Genomic DNA, 22,810 nt, shown 5'->3' on the forward strand with positions numbered 1-22,810 from the left:
AGAAGACCAGCCCGCCTCGGGCTTTAAGGGACCGCTAGGACCGGCCCACCAGGCCCGTGAGGCTCGTTAAGACCGCGGGCCCGGTCCGGTTCAAGACCGGCCCACAGTGCAGCATTAGCAGAGGGGCATCGCCGTCGAATAAAATTTGACTAGATATTGGAGTGATTTTATTCGACTAGATATTGGAGTGAAAATCAAACGCCGACAATACAATAAAAGTCAACTTATCCCTAAATCGACCACTGCAACTGTCTAAACTTTGATTCTTAGGGTGACAATCAACCAACAAACAACAACGGCCCAATGTATTCCCAAGTGGGATCTGGGCTGACAATCAACCAACATATATATATATATATATATATATATATATATGTGTGTGTGTGTATCCTCAATAATAAAAAAGAGATGTTTCAAAAGAATGAAAGCATATGCAGTTCCATGGAAAAAAAAAGGTGAGAGCATATGCAAGTTATTTCCAAGGAAAACTAGTCTCCGGAATCCACTCAGAAAGCAGAAGATAAATTGCAGATCACCTTTGACAAGAACAGCTCAAACAGAAGATTGTTTAAAACTTGCACAAACACAGCTATAGCAGAATTTGTTCACCACCAAGAAATGTTGCGACATCCAGACGGTGAACGCAATCACACAAACATCGATTGCTTCCTTACACTACTACGACACACGATTCACCATAACAACTCATGTCACTATCACCCCTACATAGTAGTCTACTAGGTAATACCAAACATGCAATCCAAACAAAGAAAGAAATCCAAAACACACAATCCAAAAGCGACTCTAGAGTTGACAGACAGACAATACTTAACACGGAGTAGATTATGTTGAGAGGAGTCCTGAACTCTACAACATCAACACTTTGAACCTGCAACTCCACCTCAGTTTTCCGAGCTGTAGGAAGCCTCACCAGATGATGAACTCTCTAGCTGAAGCAGCTTCATCTCCTCATAAGCCCATTCGAGACCAGGGCAATAGTGGAGTGGTGGATTGAACCTGGTGTCAGAGATGTCATCTGGCAGAAAAGCACCGTTTCTAATCAAGAATTTAATTGCTTTCTTCTTTCTCTCTTTAGCTGCATGATGAAGTGGAGTCCCTGAAACCAAACAAAGCAATATAAAGATAAACACTAAGGACTCTGAAAGGAAGAAAGAAAATCGCCTTTATGCCTTATTACTAAGAAATAAAACATGCACTTACATGCACATGCACCCTTGGCTCGAGCATCGATATCAGCACCTCTCTCAAGCAATTCATCCATAACTCGCACGTGACCTCCCTTAGCAGCAAGATGGAGTGGGGTCATACCATATGATTTAGGGCCCCCTGCCATCACATTTGCATCCATGCCTTCATTAAGAAGTCTTCTAACCTGTCCCAGAAGAAAAAGAAATACAATCATATAAAATACGAGACCTACACCAACGTGAAGATTGTGCATGACAGGATGCATGAAGAGAAAGAATCATTCTGTTACAGCACAGGAAACTTTACCAAAAAGAAAATGGAAACACACAAAAGTTTTGGAGAAAGAAAAGAATCTGTATCAGAGTTTTCTCCAAAAAGTATAGTATAGTATAGTACAGGACTGTGTTAACTTCACCAATTAAAAACTGTGAAGCAAATCCCTGACATTCTTAACTGTCATCGGAAATGCTTAGTAAGGCTGGGTTTGGCATAACAGAAATCCAATGTTGCGCTAAGATGGATTCATCTTTTAACCATACTCGGGTCAATATGAATAAACTGACTTCTTTTTCCTTCATAATTTGCCATGAAATAGGCAGGGGCAGATTTACCTTCGGCCAAGCAGTGTCCCGTGACACCGCTTCGCTGGAAAATTTTACTAAATACGTATACATATCAGTGTTATCAAAGGCGAAAAGCGCAAAAAAACTCTAAAGTCTGTTGGGACTTTAACCGCAAAGCGCAAATAAAGCGTGGGCTTTACTGAAAAAAGGCGCAACCGGAGAAAAAGTAAAAATATGTATATGTAGTCTAAGACTAATAATTATAAGCATGGATAACAAATATATGGACAAAGAAATTGGAAAACATTTATGATAAAGTGAAATATCAATTGTTTAATGATGCCTTTTCAGGATTACACTCATTGGCAAGTAAAAGTATGCCTAAGAGCCTTGATGCAATACTAAAGCGCCCACAAAGCGAGGCAAAGCGCTCAACCTATTTTGAGCCTCGCTCCAGGGCTTAAGCGCGCTTTAAAAGCGCCTTTGACAACACTGATACATATATAATTAATATGCAAAAGGAACAAAATAAGTAAACATAGTATGACACTGCTTAGTCAATGTGGACTACTCGGGCCAACATTAAGGGGCTTCAATGATTGAGGTTAGGATCTGGAGTTCGAGCCTCAACCAATGCATTTTCCTTTTTTAAAGTTTTTGAGCTTCAACTGTTGAAACATATTAGAGGGTTGGGAAGTTTCGAACCCGTGACCTTCATCAAAACTTCAAAACATACGAGTCACCGAGCCAAAGCTGCTATTTATGAGTTATATTAGCATGCGTGAATTATGTCTATTGTTATGATCTAAACTATTCCTCTTTCTTTTTTTTTTTGCAATGTCGTTTCAAATTCATTTGTCCACTCTTTTAAACGTGACACCGCTTGTAATTCTTTTTGCATGCGCCACCGGAAATATGAGCACCTATCACAAATAAGTCGGCCATGAGTAGGTTGGTTGGGGGAACACGCTGCTTTGGAGGAGATATAAGACATTTGAACCAAATTGTTCTCAGTTTGTTACTACAGGGAAAATCTGTTTTTTTTTGGGGGGGGGGGGGATTTACCTAATACCCCTTATTTTAATGTGTTTGCAAGGGTATTTCGATACAAAAGAAAAATGGAGACAATGCTAACCTACATAGCTACATAATAGATTGACAAAATCCTGTACTAGCTGGGATCGGCCACACAAGTCCTCTATATAGAGGTTGACTATTTCTTCATTGGCCATCACCCTACCATAACCCTCCTCTTTAGTTAAGCCTACGATATATTCAAAGTGCTTCAATGTTGGACATTTTTCCTAAATTATCATCTCCACAAATAGTCTACTAACTAGGATGTATGCAATGATATCCACAAATCTTTCTAGTTCTGTTACTAAATCTCATTGATAGTATATTTAGCAAAATCTCTACACACTAATCGATTGTACAATAGCAAATTATAAATAACAGAAACGTTTCATCGATCAAATAAAAACTGAATTAATAATATCTGATACATAAAATATAAAGTACCTGTTTCAGGTCACCCTTCCGGGCAACAATGTGAAGAGGAGTCCAACCACGATCATCCGTATCGCCTGCAGTCATCTGCATTCTCCTCGACCGCCTAATTGAACCAACCCGATCCTCCTCCATTTTTCTCTTTCCGCCTTCTTACTAAACCAAGTTCCAGTGATCAAATTCTTATTGCCCCAAACAGAAACAAGTACCTAATGAAAGTAAACTCTTTTTCTTTTCTTTCTCACGGAATTTTTTTTCGAGAAAATCTTGAAAACCAATCAACAAGCCCAAAGATTGAACTTTTATCTCAGTTACTGAATGTTGATACCCAAAATCAAGACCCTTTACATAATTGAACTTAAAAGCACAACTCAAAATGATATTTTTCAAACAAGATTGATCTTTGTTTTTTTCAATTTCAAGAAAAAACAGAAAATCTTCAGTAAACAAGACCCAAAAGAACTGATAATTTGCTCAAACACCCTTCAATTTACATGATTGAGGGAAAAAGAACCCAAGAATTTGAAAGCCAATCAACAAGTCCAAAGACTGAATCTTAATACTCAAAATCAAGACCCTTTTACATAGTTGAACGCAAATCACAGGAAAACTAACAAATTTGAAGGAAAAATAGAACTTTTTTTCCCAACAAGATTGATCTTTCTTCCAATTTCAAGAAAATCCCAGAAAAGTTATAAGGGGTTTAGCGAGAGGAATGATTAGCCAAGTTGTAAGGACTGAAAGGGTTCAAACCAGGGCCAAAAACACGGAGATTTGTAAGTTTGTTGAACACATACGATGAAGTGAAACGAAGAAAAGCAGAGATTATCATTATCAATTAAATAAACCACGCTACAAAAAAGTTTTTCCTAAACAGAATAGGAAAAGGGGAAATTAAATGAATCCTAGAGGAATTTGGAATGAGTTTGGAGGTTGCATATGTGTTGATATGGGAGTTGTAGTGTTTGATTTGGGAGTTGAAGGAATTGGGGAATTGCGGAGGAAGAAAGAAACCCTAGAATTTCAAAGGATGGTAGAGAATGGACGGTGTGGAATTTTGTTGGGAGTTTATATATGTAGTTAAATAAGTGCATTTTGTGGTCCCATGAAAATAAGATTTGATGCCTTATTAGTCCAAGTTCTATTTTGCTTCCAAAGGCTTCTTTATTTTGTCCAGGAGCTTTGTTTCACTTAAAAAAAAAAAAAAATCAAAATAAACTTGGCAAAAATAGATCCAACAACCAACATACCCAGAATGAAGTCCGTGGAGAATAATGTGCACGCAGACCTTACCCTTATTTTATGGTAGATAGGTTATTTTCGATAGGCCATCGGCTCAAGAAAAATATAATTACAATAGTTTTGAAAAAGAAATAAGATAGTGGAGAAGCCATAAAAAAGGAAGCAATAATAACAACAAGATAATAAAATAACTAAAACAAAAGAAACAAAATATAGTAATACAAATCTAAAAAAGAAATACGAGAATAATACTAATACTATTTGGTATGGAAAAGAAATATGTTCGACTGCCGACTGACTTTCTATCCTAATTTTTGACCTCTATACCCTCATATTAAGGATAAAAAAAGGAATTAAATACTGTAATCATGAGTAGGACTTTATTTTAGTCAATTAAATCACATTCATTAATTTATAACTATGGCAAGTGTATTTAATCTAAGCAGGAACTAAAAGACTAAAGAATAGAGGGGAGTTGGATCTCTTGTCCTCTACTTAAAAGAATTTGAAATTGAGTTAAAAACTATTCAAATTTACGTGGAAGACGTGTATGAATTGTGGATAACATGTATACAAGGACAAAGCACAATCAATGAGAGCCACAATCTATTAAAACGTAGCTTTTGAAACCAATATAATCATATTCTTTTAGATATACCCATATTATATTGGTGTTAGTCATTCTCCTTCATAATTGAACTCCAGTATATTCATTAAAACTCTCACTGGAAAATTTAGAGAAACAACCTCGACATCGCAGCTATGAACATCTAGGAGACTATGATCCAAGAAGGGAAAAGATGAGTTCTTTTTGTTACATAAGTAAGAAACTTCAGCAACATATGATAAAAGAGAGGGGCGGGCCTAGAATTTTAATAATTCTTTTTCTTCTGTACAATTACGATTATCCTATCTTTTTCTTATTTGAATGAAGAAATTAAGACCAAATCTCTCTTTTCGGCCACAGCCAACAGTTTGCTTTTTACTTTCGAATACCAAAAAATAATTAAAAGAAGAGTAGAATATAGGACGTAAAAAAAGGCTCCTGATCTCTTCACTCTCCGAATTTTGATCCTCACATTTCTGGTGCCAAAGGCCTAAAGGAAGAATTCCAAAATAAAAAGAAAGTCACCTTTCCTGCCAATCTTTTGGTTCTATTCTAGTACTGATCGAGCAGTACAATTTTCAATTCTAATAGATTCTACTTCACTTACTTGCAAGAAAGAATTATTTGACTTTGTTATCTTTTTACGGGCTTCTAAGAAAGAGATCTTACTCCCACATAAAGAAAACTTAAGAATAGTCATTAAAAGAGGTGACTGTGACCCTTTTTTGCCTTTTCAAGTTATGATATATAGAGATCATGTTGAAGAGTTAACTAAATAAGATATTTGGTTGAGATGATGTGTGTTCTTGAAGAAGTTTCAAATAGAATTCACATGTGAAGAGTGAATTACTATTATGGTGTTTCTAAAATGATTTATTCTTTCTTAAATTTCATGATAAAACACCTTCTTATATAATAAAGGAGAGAGTATCACATTTTATTTAATTTGTGGTATCAGGGGCGACCCTTCTATAAAGCAAGTAAAACAATGATTTTAGGCCCAAATTTGTAGGGACCCTATTTTTTGTTAGACCTAATAGGATATGTATAAATTTTTAAAAAATATATATGTGAAGTGAAAAAGTTTGATTTCTTTCTTTAACAAGTATAGAGAAGAAGTATTTGCAACTGCTATGATTTCTGCCCCGAAAATTTCACTTGAAATGAATATTGAACCCGAATTTCGTAAGAAACGTATGATATATAGGAAGTAACAATTTGATGAGAATGTTAATAATAAAATTTCAAAATCTTTCGAAAAGTCTTTTGGAGTTGATTACTTTTTACATAGTAGATAAAGCTATTTTTGACTTCAAAATAGATTTGAACAATTTGAAATATATGAAAATATTTTTGGTTTTCTATTTAGCGGTAAAAATTAAGATCACTAGATGATAAATTTTTAAAAAAATACTGTTTTAATCTTGAATGTTCCTTAAAACATAATAGTCAATTCGATAGTGATGGTTTAGATTTATTTTTGCAATTAAAAATATTAAAAAAATATTACAATTAGAAGATAACAATTTAATTGATACACTCGGTCAAATTAAAAGATTTGATTCTTTTCCCAATGCCTATATTACTTATGGAATAATGTTGAAGCCACCATGTATAGCTATATCTAGGGAACGAGATTCTAGTATCAAGCCCATCTTAAATGAAAATAATGGGGGTCATTGATGAATATGTAACGGCAGGCCATGTATCAATGTATGATGCATGTGTTAATGTATGATGCATGTATTGGGTGGTGTCAATTGTCATGTCTACATTAGGATCCTTTTTTTCCCTTCCTTTTAAACAAACTTTAGTAGGGGTGAGACGTAAATAGGAGAAAGGCGGTCGAAGTGAAAAGTTCTTTGGTAAGATTTGAATCGTACACCATGTAATTGTTTGTCCGTAAAATGATACATTTAAATTTATAGCGTGGTTATAGACAAACGAATCGATTTGATCTCAAAATGATAAATAAATTAAATAAAATGCAAGACTTACCGTTGAAATTGAGATTAAATTGCAGATAGCTTGGTTCCGGAATCAAAGCTTCCGAAGGCAGCAATAAAAATATGTTAGACAGAAAATAAAGTATTATTTAGCTTGGAATAATGTGTAGCATAAGTTTGTTCGAATTTCTATGTTCTACAATGGTTGTTGAAGCCACTATTTATAACTATACCTAGGGAACACTAGGGAACGAGGTTCTTGATATATGAATATCTAGACTTTTAAAATGTTAAATCTAGATCAATCAACTTTAAAAATTAACCAAACTAATTATTGAAAATAAAAAGTGTTTTCCGTCTCATTTGTCTAATGCTTTGGTGAACAAAACAGAGTAGTTATACTTGTGGAAAGTAATAAATATAGATAATAAAATAATTAAAATATGCACAAATTTACCTGAACACCACGAAAAATTTTATTTTGTGTCTCATACAACAAACACTAGTTTTATCTCACAGTTTTGTAGATCCAAATTTTGGTGGACCCAAAAATATAATATTGGGATTCATAAATTGGTAAGACAAAAAAAAAAAAAAAACCTCACACAACTAATATAAGTTGGGTGAGACAAGCAATAAAACTTCTCGAACACCACCGTCATCATACAAAAATTTACCCTTCAAAAACCACCATTATTCTTTACTTGTCTGTCAAAAATGTTACTTTTAAAAAGAAAGTCAGTCTTCTAATTTTGACCCCAAAACTCTCTTTTTGGTTTATTCTACTTAAATAAACCAAAGTTACCAAACCCTTTACTCTTTCCCCCTCCAAAATTTTACAAAGGAAAAAAAAAGACCCCAAAAAATGTTTGGTGGAGGAGACAATGAAAACCTCGGACCATTTCCCCAACGTTTGATGTTTCCTAATCTCCCCCTCCACCTCCTTCCCGGCGCTTCAATATCCACCGCTACCGCCGCCGTCGCCGGAGACGATGAGTTTCCTAAGCGGGACGAGCGTGTTCCGCCGTGGAGTAATCAGGAAACTAGGGATTTCATAGCTATTAGGGGTGAGCTTGAAAGGGAGTTTTCTTCGGCCAAGCGAAGTAGTTGGAAGAATCTATGGGAGATGGTAGCTGCTAAGATGAAGGAGAGAGGGTATAGGAGAAGTGGAGAACAGTGTAAATCCAAGTGGAAGAATTTGGTCAATAGTTACAAGGTAATACATATATAATCCTTTCATTCCAATTTATGTGATGTAGTTTGAATTGGCGCAGAGCTTAAGAAATAAATGAAAGATTTTGAAACTTATGGTTTTAAACACATTACATTTGTGTAAGTACAAAACTTTTGAAACATGTTGTATTAAACATAAAATTTTAGTGACTATAAAAAAAATTCATAAAGTATAAAATGGGATGTGCAAAGTTAATTGTTTCTAAATATGGAAATGTCTCATTTTTTAAAACGGACTAATAAAGAAATAGTGTCTGAAATGTAAGGAGTACATGTCTTATGACTATGATAGTTCTTGGCATTATTTTATCTGTCCTGAAAAGAAATGATGGGTTTTGAAGTACAACAACGACAACAACAAGCTCAGTGTAATCCCTACTGGGAGGGTAGTGGGTACACAACCTTATTCCTACTTAACGAAGGTAGAGAGGCGGGTTTCGGAGTATGAAGTGAATATATTTAATTTTGGTGTGAATTTAGACATTTTCTTAATTTCTTTTATAAATTTTTTTATGAAGCTAAGTAAAATTACTATAAAGTACAAATTTTATAGTTAGAAGAATCTAAAAATGTTTAAAATGGTCCTAGCTAAAGAGAATTGTTTCACTCCCAATAAGTAGTAGTACCAAAAAGCATTCAAGGGTGTGGTTTAGTGATGGATGGAGTTAAAATGAAGACAATGAGAGAACTAGAGTTTTAATCCCGCAAGAAATCTAGATGATTCTCCCATTTGCCTTAGCCTTATTGGGGGGCAGATTTATCCAGTACATTTACAGGAGGATGCAGGTACCCCGTGGAATAGTTGACTTGCGCATAAGCTGGACTGACCACTACAATTATAAAAAAACAAAAAGGTAGTATTAGTGTAAACAAATTAGGATAGAGGGTGTATCTCATAAGTGCCAATGCAGTAAAAAATTCTTGTGTTGTTCGTTGTTTTTGATTGATTGATGCTGGTACCATTGTTCTTTAGAAGTAAAATTTTCTGAATTATGGGATTGTTAGAATGAATTGAGGGTATAGTTAATAAGGTGAGACTTTCTGCATTGGTTCACGTATGTGTATTTTGGCAACTATGAAAACTTTGTTGAATATAAACCAATTCTTAGAGTAATAGCTGCAGTCCTCACATTTTTACAGCTAGTTATCCAGTACGTTACTCGTAGGATGATGCAGGTACCCCGTGGCATAGTTGAGTTGCGTGTACGCTGGACTAACCACTACAATTATTAAAAAAAAAGAAGGTAGTATTGATGTAAAGAATTTTTTTTTTGATAAGGTAAGTTTATTGGTGTAAAGAAATTAGGATAGAGTAAGTATCTTCTAAGTGCAAATAAAGTAAAAATTACCTGCCTTGTGCGTTCTTTTATCGTTACTGATAATATGGTTAGAAGTAAAATGATCTGAATTATCGGATTGTTAGAATGGATTGAGAATATAGTAGTAAGGTGATGCTTGGTTCATGTATGTGTATTCTGGCAACTGTGAAAACTTTTATTGAATAAATAACAAAAATTTAGAGTAATATCTGCAGTCCTTAAAATTTACTGCCAGTTATCTGCATTGCATTTGTGGTGGCTTTGAACTTGTATTTGAGAGTTGGAGGAGAACCATGAGATTTTTAGGTTCAAATGCTAGCGGAGGCAAAAATCCTAGATGATTCTTCCTATCTGCCTAAGCCTTGGTGCACAGAGCTACCCCGTATCTATGCTGGTGGGAGGTAGCAGGTACCTGGTGAAATTGTCAAGGTGCACGCAAGTTGCCTAGGTAGCACCAATTTTTGTAAAAAAAGTGTGATATTGAAGCTGAAGTTATTAATGCTGAGTAAATTATTACTTCCCCTTACCCATTTTATATGTTGATATTTAACTAGGTACGAGATATCGGGCGTTAATTCAAATTATATGTTATATTAGAAGTAGTAGAAAAAATGTAGAATACCTGAATAGGTAAATTGAGAGAGAAACATCACATCAAAGTTTAATAAATCAAATCATTGAAAGTTGAGAAAGCTGCATAAAATAGAATGGTGTCAAATATATTGGGACATTTCAAAATGAAAAGTACAACAACTACAACGACCCAGTGAAATTCCACTAGTGTTGTTTGGGGAGAGTAATGTGTACGCAGACCTTACCCCTACCCCGAGGGGTAGAGAGGCTGTTTCTGAAAGACCCTCGGCTCAAGATATAAATTGAGGCGAATGTACTTTTATCTTTTAGATATCTAGAGTTATTGATTTCTAGATATTGAGGATTTTTTAAAGGTAGCTGCTGATAGCTTCGCAGATTATATCTCCCTATTTCATCTGGGAGATATAATGTGATTGTTAGAAACAATTCATTCTTGGTGGTGTTTGGTTTTGGCCTTTGGGTGGATTGTTTGGACAGTTGCTGGTTTTTACTAGATCCAGAATTGGAATTTGTGGACCAGTATTTGTTGCATGTCATGTGTGAAGATTTGTTATTGAGGTTTCCGTTTGGAGGATATAACAAATTGAGAGATGTTTTAACAAATAAAATTGCCTATCATATGTGCACATTCCGATTCTGATTGAAATTTTCTTAGATGTCACCTGGAGTAGCATACCGTGGAAGGATAAGTGAGTGTCAGTGATGTATTCTTGTAATTGACTCTGAATTTGCAATAAGATCTGAAATCTTGTGTCAAGACTGCTTTTCTGGAGAGGAGAGGGGGTGTTGGACTTTTGGGGAAAAGAGGAGTTATTCAGTGAAACACTTTCTCCAAAGGAAAATCTCATTTGTTTCTTAGCTGGTAGTCAAGGTTGGCGCTGTTGCTAAGTAAATAAAGTATCAGGACAGAGCAAACTTCATGGTTCACTTTGATGTACAATCAAATAGGAGACACTTGCTCTAGAGGGTGTTTTGGTAAGCTTATAAGTTAGTCAAATTAGCTTATAAGCACTTTTTAACTTATCTGCGCATTTGGTAAGCACCTAAAGTGCAAGTGCTTATAAGCCAAAATCAGTTATATGTTTAATAATATTTCACCAACTTATATGTTGACCTGTGGAAAAAGAAATCTGTTAACTTGCTCTGCAAATTCAGCCAAGACACAATCATCTCTCTCCCCAGGGAGGGTAAACATATCATCATTAATCTAAGAGCCCGTTTGGTTTAGCTGATTGAAAGTAGCTGATAAGCATTAAGTGCGAAAGAGTACTTTTTGTGATGAAACTGATTTTATAACTAAGTAATTACGTGCTTAGGTAGAAGTGATAAAATTGAAAATCAGCAGTTCATGTGTTTGGTTAGAAAATGCTGATAAGCAATTTTTCTCTTAAAATGTCTAATAAGTCCTTAACGTTATTTACAAAAATTATAAATTAGAAAGTATCTATAGAAGGAGAAGAACAAACGACAAATATAGAGTTGACAGGGAGTTGGGAGTTCTATTTTGGGAAGAGTACTTTGAGAATTAGAAAAAAAATATTAGGGCTAAAATAGGAAAATACATGGTCAAAGTAAGTGGTTATAAGCCGAAAAGTTATATGTATGGACTATGAAGTTGTTTTTGCTTAAGGGCCTGCTTGAATCTTGGAGGCCTCTTCTTGCTGCTGTATCATTTCTTTGCTGCTTTCTTCTATGTCAAGTTATCGCTAAGATCCACTATCATCATATTCTTGTTTTGCTACAAGATACTTCTAAACTTTCTATGTCTGCCATAAATCTATCCATGGTTTCCATAAGTCACAGAAAAGAGGTGGCGCTTGGTCATGTATGTAATTCGCTCCCTATTAGTACAGGTCTAAAATATATAGCACCTTCAAAGCTTATAACATGTCACTCTGTGTTTATAAATTCATTAACTATTGAAATTCAACTATCCAGGAGTCTATCTAGTTATAAACAAGAGCTTTCCTTGTGCATCTTACCGACCAGGTTATCTCATTATCTAATGAACTGAAAAGCTGCAAAAGAAGAAAGAGAGAAAGTTACCCTTCTTATGTCTTGTTGCTCCGGAGAAACTTGCATTTTTCCTTTGGATTTTGTTTTAATGGAAGCTCTAAACCTTCACAGGGCAAGGAATCATCTGATCCAGATAATGGCGGACAATTTCAATTTTTTGATGAGCTACATGCACTTTTTACAGCAAGTACAAATAACGTACATCAACTACAGCTCGAATCTGAGGCTGGTTCCCAACAGGAAAGAAAGAGGCCTCGGAGAAGAATTAGAGATCAATCGTCAGAGGAAGTCTCAGAAGATGATGAAGGTTATGCCTGTGAGAGTGATGAAGTAAAATTGGCAAAAAGCAGCATCGCTCCCAAAAAGAAAATTGAAAAAGAAAAGCGACCGAGAACAAACAATGCAGTGAAACCTTCAAGACAACCCAGCTTAGGAAGTACTAACACTACTGGTAGAACTGTTGAAAATATTCAAGAAATCCTCAAAGATTTCTTTCAGCAGCAACTGAGGATCGATATGCAATGGAGAGAGACAATGGAGAAGCGTGCTCGTGAAAGAGAAGTATTTGAGCAGGAATGGCGGTCGTCAATGGAGAAGCTTGAAAGGGATAGGATGATGATTGAACATGCTTGGAGGGAGAGGGAGGAGCAAAGGAGAATGAGAGAGGAGAGCCGAGCTGAAAGGAGGGATGCCCTGTTGACAACACTTTTGAACAAACTCATCGGTGAAAATCATCCTTGAGATGATTCATTTTGCTCATGTTATGTATTAGATACAATGAGGAATTTTCTGTTTTGCTGGTTTATAGTAGAAGAATTAGGTAGGTTACAAAATATTTGAAGAATTAAGAGTTTGGCTTATATAGAAGTAGGAATTTCCATTCTCAGATAGATATGCAGGCTTCATGATACCTGTTCATGCTTTCTTTCTTGTAAATATTTACAGGAGGAGTTAATTAGCTAAGCTGAATTTGGTGTGGATGAAAGGGTTGGCTTTGTGCTTTGGAGAAGAGTGAATTGTTTGTACTTTGATCAAAATCATTGGTTTATTGTAAAGAACTCACAGTATTAGAATCTAGACATTTAACAATGCTATGTTTTCAAGCTTTCAAACATGGAGTGGAATTATATGTTTTGTTGTTAATTATGTATTGAAAGCTGCACTTTCCTATCCCAATATGGTTGTCCTGAGCCACATTGAAAATTAATAGCTATGGCTGAGAAAAGTTGATCAAATAATATTAAACAAAAAACAAATTGAATTAAAGGGTTATTAGGGCACCTCGGTGCACTAAGCTCCTGCTATGCGCGGGGTCGGGGAAGGGTTAAACCACAAGGGTATATTGTACGCAACCTTAACTCGCATTTCTGCAAGAGGCTGTTTTCACGGCTCGAACCCGTGACCTCCTGGTCATATGACATCAACTTTATCAGTTACGCCAAGGCTGCTGCTAAAAACTACATAAATAAAAAGTAATGACTGCAAGATGAGATAGTTATGTGCTTTTAAATTAACATGAGATTTGTTGAAAAGTGACTTAAGTGTAACTCCAAAGAGAGAATGCTCATCCTGCTATTTGGGTTAGTTTACTTGGACTGTGTTCATAATCAGTACCATATGTGGGATTAATTTCATGAATGATTACTCAATTTTCATTTTATTGCACCAAACTCACTAAACTATTTTTTGTATCAAAAAAGTCATTTAACTTTGCAAGCAGCTAAAATTACTGTATCAATCACAGAAGACGCTGATAAAGATTCAAATTCAAGTTAATAGGCAGAGTTACACGATACAAGATGACATATAGCAGGTACGTAGAATAGTCTACGCGCATACAAACTAGCCCGGATGCCACCAAAATTAAGAAAAAATAACTAGAGTAACAGTAACAAGGACTTGTCATCCCGACCCAGAATCCAAATCGAATCACAAATAAAACAAGAAAAGTTATGTAAGTATTTGTTTACATTCCTGTAGTGGTTTACACCCTTTCTAACTCCATGATGTGTTTATCCAGTTGGTCCTTCAACTCTTCCCTCCATCCTTGGATCAGTCTCTCTTGCTTAGCTATGAGTTCAGTCTTCGTCTTCAACTCTTCTTCCATCTTTTCTATCTCCTGTATGTAGAAATTAATTAGAACCAATAATAATCCATTAGTAGAAATGCAGGGTAAGGTTGCGTACAATAGACCCTTGTGGTCCAGCGCTTCCCCGGACCCCGTGCATAGCGGGAGCTTAATGCACCATGCTACCTTTTAGAGACCATAGGAAGCAGAGAATTGTTATATGTCCTTTGGTACCATTATACCAATCGAAGTGTGACGTATGAATTACCTTTCTAAGCATCTCCGGTCTTGTAGGCAGATCTTCACGTTGCAAACCGATCAAATGAAGTTGAAGTTTCTTGGCAGCCTCCATGAAATCTCTGGCATGTCTCTCTACATCGACTAAGCAACGAAAAAAATTTCAACCTCAATCAGCCAAAAGAGAAAAAACAAATTAATGAATTCCACAGCTAACAAGCCAGCAGGTATACTGTAAATTTTAAAAAGACACCAAGATGAAAAAGGAAAAGATACAAAACTCTGAAGCATCAAAACAAGGCAATGCAACTTTATTTCAATGTTGCCGTTTCTAGAAAATTCTGAAAAAGAGTTTTAGATGAGGTTAATTTTTCCACTCATCCCAAAGAAAATGCAATGCTAAGAAAACTTAGCTGTGATGTTGTTACCAGTAGTTGGGTACTCATATTTTTTAAATACATAAAGGAATCTTGAATCAGAGGACATATAATTTTGCTTCAGCAATGAAGAGAGAAGCCTGGATAAATTGTCATATTCAGTAGGCCCTACACTAACTTCTGACCAAAACGTGCAATAGTTGGTTCATTCAAGCTAATCTCTGAAGAGCCTGAAACAATTGATGACTAGTTGAAATCATCTACTCATCCAAAGAAAAAGAACTATTGATGACTAGTGCATTAAATCACATAGAGCATACATGATAAACTTTACAATAGATTGAAAACGATAAAAGCAATTTGTTTTTAGAGCTCTGGCCATCCTGCCTCACTATATGACTAAATCGCATATGGCAATTTGACTTTCTTCACTAAAATAACTCCTCACGTCAAATAACTGTCACTGACCCCTATATAATCACCAGAAAGGTTTAAAGCTTCAAATCCAAGTAGATCTTGGAACTGTCCTTTATTATTATTTACTATTTTAATGCTCAAGTAAGATCTTTCATGTGGGTTCTGCATATTCATGGAAATGTTCAAAAACTTGCACAAACGGAAAAACAAAACAAAGCAACATAATAGTATAATTGGATTCACGTTGCATCCAAGGGTGTGGTTAGTGGTCGATGAAGCTGGAATGAACCAAGAAAGTCAGGGTTCAGATCTCAACAAAGGCAAACAGTTTTAGGTAATTTATTCCTGTTTGTGTAAACCATTTATTTAAAAATAATAATAATAATAACAAAACAGTAGTCTAGTTGGATTCATATTGCACCCGGATGATCCGTGAAGTAGGAACTGACGACGGTTCAAATCTCAACGGAAGCAAGAATTGCTAGGTGATTTCTTCCATTTGGCCAAACTGTGGTGGACAGAATTATCCGATACTTGTGCTAGTGGGGGAGGTAACAAGGACTAGGTGAATTAGTTGAGGCGCACGCAAGCTAGCCCGAATACCACCGTGCTGAAAAAGATAGTTTACTTGTATTCATATTTCAGTTGTGGAACTTTACTGGTGTAGGAATTAACAATTCAACAAAACGCCAAAACCTCACGTCTCAAAACACAAGCATTGCATCAGAGATTGAGCTCATGAAATCTCTGAACATTAATTAAGGATGAAATAGAGCTTCAAAAATAACGCTCAGAGAAGAGATTATAATGCAAGACAGAAGTTAGCATACATAGGACGTAAGTGACAATATTTCAATTTTGTTTGCTTTCTTCTGATTTATCACTAAGCTTATCCTTCAGAAGACTCATCTCACAATGCTAGACACAAGATTTGCACTAATTCAAGAAAATTGGTAAGGATTGCACATACAACTATAGGCCAGAAATTACTCACTCTGATGATATGGATGGGCTGAACGGTCTATTGCCTGGAGTTCTCGTGCAGGCAAACACGGTAGTAATGCAGCTTCTAATGCTATCACACAGGCGATCATGTCATCCTTTGGAGTATGAGAATTTATCTGTGGTTCAGTATTTTGCTGTTGATCAACATGATGTCTGTCAGCCATGTACCTCGAGCAAATGCAGAATTACAACCCTTACTTCAAAGAGCAGTTGGAGATGCTATAGCCCTTAAGAACAAAAATAATTGGATGAAACATGCTTCAAAACTGACTTAAAAAAAATCAAAGAGAGCCGCTATTCTGCTCAAGCAACGAGAAGTAATTTTTGTTGTGCCTATGATATAGTGCATTTAGTGGGTTTTTAGCAAGTGTGTATTGTCTTACGAGAATAGAGGGTGGTGTGGATCAACTAGAAAAAGGTATGCATATAAGTAGTTGTTCCAAAGCAACTACAAAGAGATTCTTTAACTAAAAAGAATTCAGTTCAGATGTAGGATACATATTCAAAAGCTTTCGCAATTCAATCATATATTGATGGAATCACTCAAGATTTGAACTTTTCGATCTCTAACACACAAGAGGCCAGGGAAAAAAAAAGATGCATATAGACGAGATATCTAACAACAAAACCACCTCAATGACTCACCAAAAAAAAAAAAAACAGCTTCCCCTTATTGATATTTACTATCACATTTTCTTGCTCAAGATCATGTTTTCTTGCCACCTAAAAAAAAAAAAAAATTATATCATCAAAGGATGAGTTTCCTAACTAAACAGTAACAAGGGACTATATGCCCAAAACTAAGATACAGGCCAGGTAGTGTAGGCGCTTCGGCTGAAGAAATTAGTTCAACCTCAGAGACTTGTTTGCTTAACTTATCATCAATGAGGGTATTTTGCTTTCAACAAGCATATTGGAACTTATGATAAATGGATCTTCCATCAACCAACAAAGAGGCTATTAAATTTGGATTCAGCATATTGCACTGGAATTGATTCAGATCTCTTTAAGTTCATATGCTTACTAAAGATAAGGCCAAGCAACCTTTTAAGATAAACAGCCAACAAACTTAGCACACACAACATCACAAAATATTTATTTGCATTGATGCAATTGAAATGTGGTCGTCAGAAATTGTAAAAGGATACTGCAATTCCCCATACAAGCTCTTTTCTGGATATAAATAGCAATTTGACAACTAGAAATTCAAAAATAAGAACCAATGAACCTAGGAAATAAAAGAAGTAGAAAGAAATACGAAAAGCACAAGCAATTCATCAGAGACGTTCCTCGAACATATCAAGGTGCACACCACAGGACATTCAAATCATATTCCTCTTGGTAAAAATTCACTAGAACATAAAACACAGGCACATGAACAGATGGAGTTTGTAAAGAGGCTTCGCGTTACCCTGTGTACGAAGTTACTCCGCTAGTACAGGGAGGTGAAGAGTTGGTGTATTATCATAAACAACTATTTCCTTGCATTTTGACAAAGAAGCTAATGGGGTTTCTTGCATTTTAGCAAGGTGGCTGTTGGAGTAGGCAAAAATGTAATTTACTTATACCAATCTGATTTATTCGGTACCTTTCGTTCAATGAAGTGGGCCAAAATCAACAGACTCAAACCTATGTAGCTATAAGAACAAGTTGTTTAGGACAATGGAATCACTTGCTAGTAGTAATTGAAAACAAAGATACTGCATCAAACATTGCAGAGACAACCATTCACCACACAAATTTTCATCTGGATATAAAGAGCAATTTGACAACAAGATATTAGAGAAATAACCAAAGGAAACTAGGAAATAACTTAGGTCAAACAAACAAGTTAATGCAATAATTTATCTGAAGCTATATTGTTCGGACTCTTCAAAAATATTGATGGGTGAGTCCTCCAAAAGTAGTGCATTTTTGAAAGATCGGACACGGGTGCGATAACATTTTTGGAGAGTCCGAGCAACACAGATCTGAATAGTAAGAGTCCTTGAAATTGCAAATCAGTTTTATCAAATATAATCTATTTCCTTCCTTTTATTCAACGAGAAAATGGGTCAAATTCTACAGGATTAAACCTAAGTAACTAAAACAAAAAAGTCTCTGCTAGTAGTAATCAAAACAAAGACATCTTCCTTCCAAGAAGAGTCTTAACCATCAAATTAAATACAAATTAAGACATAAATAACAATCAAATACACAAACCCTTTGCACAAAAAAAGAAGAAATGACAAGCAGAAGCTTAGTAAAAGAGCAAGTTTATAACTTGAAAGAAGAAAAAGCTTTTACCTTTAGCTATGGCGTGTAAGATTTGAATCAATTGAAGAGAAGACAGGAATTTAGGCAATGGTTATGTTTTTGGTGGGTCGGAACCAAAAAATAGCCGGGAACGTTTGCTTCCAGATTAATAATGAACGAATTGTTATGGCTAATTAATACTATTGATTATTATTATATATAACTATTTATTTTAAAAAATGTTTTTATCTTTAAATAGTTTAATCAGTATTGTTATTATATGTATTTTATTTCATATTGTTTCCTTATCTAGGAAAAGTATTTGAAAATTCAAATAAACAAATTAATTCACCTCTTCAAAGAAAATCAGTACGCACATGATCTTGCTCGGTGATAGAGACCTTAATCTTTTTAATCTTTACTAGTTTTAGGTTACGTGCGTTGCACATGTCCACCACGTTAATCAATATAAAACATATATAAATTATTAAAAAATAGTAATAGAAGTAAAACTAAACGCGATATATGTTTAAATAATGAAAAAAATATTAGTACATTGATATAATATATAGCTAAATTCAACATTTTCCGAATGAATTTTAGTTGTAATTAGTTCTTTAGTATTTATAGTTATAAACAATTTATTATATAAGATACAAATATGCTATGTTATTGTATCTCATCCGGCATGATCTCTTTGTAAACTCTACGTTCGTAATATCGTTATACCAAAAAATATTTCTTCATTCAAAGTTAATCAAAATTATAGCCAAATGAACCTCTTCTTGTGTAAAAAAGTTGCTTGAATTCTTATTGATTTAAGTCTAAATTTTCTTCTTTGCACGTTCATTCAATACCGACTAAAAATCAATACTATCCTAAACTCACCTCGAATGCACTCTGCTAATAACAATTTTAAAATTTCAAGAATTCACAATGTTGAGGTCAATTTTTCAAAATTATCGGGGGGGGGGGGGGTTGACAAATTTATAGTTATTTCAAGGGTTCTAAATACATTAGTTTAGCTTAAATTTAAAAATTAACTATAGTTGTGAATTCACATAGTATGACTGTAGCTTAATTTACTTCTAAATTAACACCAAAATAGTTCAGACTTCTAGAAATTTAAAGTTAAAATTAAATCAAAACTCTTAAAAATTTAACAGGAAAAAGCAAACATACATTGCCGATGGATGTTCTATATTTTTAGGTAATCAATTATTGGCAATTTGGAGAAAACAAATACTATTATATAGGGACTAAGAATTTAAATAACTTTAATGGCCACTTACTAAACTCCAAAAAGATATTTATAAAAACCGTCCAAATAAGGAAAAAAATTAACAAGGTAAATTTTAATTGAATTTAAAGACCTAAATATTATTATATTCTTAAATTAAATTTTAGTTGATTTTGAAGTCCTATATATTAGAAAAATAATTAAATGACTATTTTATCTGGTGTGAAATTAACTTTTAAAGGGTAAAAAAAGATAATGATATTTCGATAGAGGCTTCGTGTTTTTAATATAGTATAGATATATATGGATATAGATAAATTTAGGCTTGTATAATTTTTTATAAATAAATGTGATATTAAATAATTATTTTGGGTGCTCAATTGAACTTGAATTAATTACTTTATATGATTAAATAAGAATACTTAAAATACATATTTGATTATTCTGCATTGAAATAATTTTAACTAGACGTTATTGTATTAAATAATTTTAATTTAATGGATATGATTTTATGTCACCATTTTTTATTTTTTAATTATAAATTAATTGAAGTCACAATTGTTCTCATCTTGATTTTATACGTATTGCACAAAGAATGTATTGTCAATTAGTACAATTTACATAAGGTAAAATATTTATTGATTTTAAATTCCTTAATATTAGTACTTCCTACCTATTTTAATAAGGAAAAATTTAATATACAAAATTTTAATTGATTTCAAAGTTCTAAACATTAGAAAACTAACCGAAGTTACAAATTTGTCCATTATAAAAGTTATTTTTTAAGGGTAAAAGGCGAGCGACATTTAATAATTTTTTGGCCGTGTAGTATAATAGAAATAAATTTTATAATGTATTTTACATAAAAGAAATAATTTGGTATATGTTTTTTTTTCTTTTTCTGATTTACACCATCGTCCTCCCTTACTTTTAGCCAAACGTATATTAAAAATAAATTCCTAAGTAAAAGGATTGAAAGTAATGGATTGTAACCTAAAATATATATATGAATACTTAACGAAACTTTTGCCTAAAATATTTATAGAAATATAATTGGTTAATGTTTTAGAAAAAAAAGACTCGTATAGCGAAAAGGATTCCAAAGTGCTCATACGTTTCCTAATATGACTTTAGAAATTTAAAGTGTTCCATCCAAAGATTTTTACATGTTAATGAAGCGTACAATTTTTTTTTACAGATATGTTGTATTACATGACTCAAATAAGGAAGGATTTGGTACATAATCGAAGTCCTAAATTTTAGGGAATGAATTAAATAACTATTTTTAAATATTATAAAAATAATAAAATTACTATTTTGTCTAGTGTAAAGGGTCTCCGTGCTTTTAATATAGTATAGATAAAATAATACAAGGGGTGAGAGATTAAGAGTTTAATTTTTTGATTGCAATAGGTTGTAATCTGAAGTTTGCTCGGTTTAGTGGAGTTGAAATCCTACTAGGGTAGGCCGTGATTTTTAATCCTTTGAGCAAGGAGTTTTCCACGTAAATATTGTGTGTTCTTTATTTACTGCCGATTTCCTGTGGGAACATATAGAGAACCTGGTTCCCTATACTGTTTGGTTTTACATTTTGTTGCTTAGTGTGAAAATTGATAGAAAACCTGGTTCTTTATACAGTTTAGAGGATTCAGTTTCTATCAATTGGTATTAGAGCAAGTTCTTTCTAAAAGGTTAACACCTAGAAAGGATCTTTATCATGGTTGTTCCACCAACCATCGAGGAAGGTATGTGCTAGATCACAAGTTTTAAAAGTTTTTCTTTCCTATTATCTTAAACTAGTACCTGTACCTGTGTGTTGCGCGGAAAATATTAAATATAGTTTTTCATTAAAAAAATATTATTTTAAAAATACGATAGACAATAAGGAGCATGCAAATACTATTATATTGTATGAACATGTAAATGAACTGTTAATATACATATGGAATAAGGAATTGCATCACAAAGCCTTATAGCAACCATAGGGAGTCTCTGCAGTTTACTCTTTTTACACAGGTTTCTCAAATGGTGTCTGAGTATGGTAATATGAGCCAATAGAAGGTCACCCCACTGTCATAATGTACTTTGATTTTGTTTTTTCATAAGAATCGTCTTCTTCATTCAATTGTTCAACTGGTCTCTGAATCATCTGTAAAGAAAGCGAGAATATTAATAGTAGTTGTTAAGCTTTTTATGAATTTTTCAGCACACTTGTAGGGAGGAAACTTTGCGTTATAGTTCTATTGTACAAATATAAACTATCAGAATAAAAATGTTTATCCTACATTCATATTCACATGCTCATAAATAGTCCTAATAAAATTTGAATTTTTAGAAAAGCTATGCATTGTTCTTCTAAACTGCAAAATTTTTCTAAAATCAACTTATCTCATCTTTAAAAACTGAAGCAATCGGAGTATCAACATTTCTACCAAAAATAGAAATATCATAAAGTGAAATAAAAATAGAACCAAGAAAATGCTCCTCTAAGGGTTGCCCTGCGATCACAAGCAAAAATCTGGATAATAATAGAAAATTTATAATGTTCATATGTTGTTAACATTGTTTAGACAAATATATCACACATACACCACTTGCAATTTTTTTTTTACCATTATTAAAACGTATCATTATGTTATTTCCTATGAGTACTCCAACTAATAGTACATATCATTTTCTGTAGAAAGTTAGCATAAATTATGCAGTGTTGTAGTAATTTAGCATATTTCAAGTGCTTGAGAAATGAGAAGTAATGATATAAAGGTGTGACAAATAGCAAAGCTTCTTCAGGAACAATTCAACTGCATAAGAAATAAGAAGTAATATCAATGTAATTTGCACTCGCACAAATTGACGTACAACTATAACTGTTGAGGAATAAGAGAAGATTGTACCATAAAAGTAGAAGCAAGCTTTGCCAAATGATGGAGGAGATCAAGTCTGTCTTCTGCCACCATATGTAATAGTTAAAATAGCACGGAGATATTATTGAC

General features: G+C 34.0%; 3 protein-coding genes across 4 annotated transcripts; 1 reads left to right on the top strand and 2 right to left on the bottom strand.

The window, feature by feature from the left end:
• Nucleotides 1-552: 552 nt before the first annotated feature.
• On the bottom strand, nucleotides 553-4,333 carry LOC104236739 (phytochrome-interacting ankyrin-repeat protein 2-like). The gene is made up of 3 exons (XM_009790731.2): nucleotides 3,294-4,333; nucleotides 1,222-1,393; nucleotides 553-1,117 (listed from the first exon to the last, which is right to left on the bottom strand). The coding sequence occupies exons 1-3, from the start codon at nucleotides 3,414-3,416 to the stop codon at nucleotides 903-905; spliced, it is 510 nt and encodes a 169-aa protein (XP_009789033.1). The 5' UTR covers nucleotides 3,417-4,333; the 3' UTR covers nucleotides 553-902.
• Nucleotides 4,334-7,884: 3,551 nt separating this feature from the next.
• LOC104236738 (trihelix transcription factor GT-3b-like) lies at nucleotides 7,885-13,381 on the top strand. Its single transcript, XM_009790730.2, has 2 exons — nucleotides 7,885-8,292; nucleotides 12,350-13,381. Exons 1-2 carry the CDS (start codon nucleotides 7,942-7,944, stop codon nucleotides 12,977-12,979), a joined length of 981 nt encoding a protein of 326 aa, XP_009789032.1. The 5' UTR covers nucleotides 7,885-7,941; the 3' UTR covers nucleotides 12,980-13,381.
• Nucleotides 13,382-13,976: 595 nt separating this feature from the next.
• LOC104236737 (mediator of RNA polymerase II transcription subunit 28) lies at nucleotides 13,977-18,765 on the bottom strand. 2 transcript variants are annotated; one of them, XM_009790729.2, is made up of 4 exons: nucleotides 18,629-18,765; nucleotides 16,332-16,569; nucleotides 14,575-14,687; nucleotides 13,977-14,357 (listed from the first exon to the last, which is right to left on the bottom strand). In XM_009790729.2, the coding sequence occupies exons 2-4, from the start codon at nucleotides 16,504-16,506 to the stop codon at nucleotides 14,223-14,225; spliced, it is 423 nt and encodes a 140-aa protein (XP_009789031.1). In that variant the 5' UTR covers nucleotides 16,507-16,569; nucleotides 18,629-18,765; the 3' UTR covers nucleotides 13,977-14,222. The 2 variants fall into 2 exon arrangements, with proteins under 2 accessions (XP_009789031.1, XP_070021441.1); XM_070165340.1 differs by having other exon boundaries at nucleotides 16,332-16,476; nucleotides 18,629-18,718.
• Between the last annotated feature and the right edge of the window lie 4,045 nt (nucleotides 18,766-22,810).

This window comes from Nicotiana sylvestris, chromosome 12 (genome assembly GCF_000393655.2).
Source record: "Nicotiana sylvestris chromosome 12, ASM39365v2, whole genome shotgun sequence".
Taxonomy (NCBI): domain Eukaryota; kingdom Viridiplantae; phylum Streptophyta; class Magnoliopsida; order Solanales; family Solanaceae; genus Nicotiana; species Nicotiana sylvestris.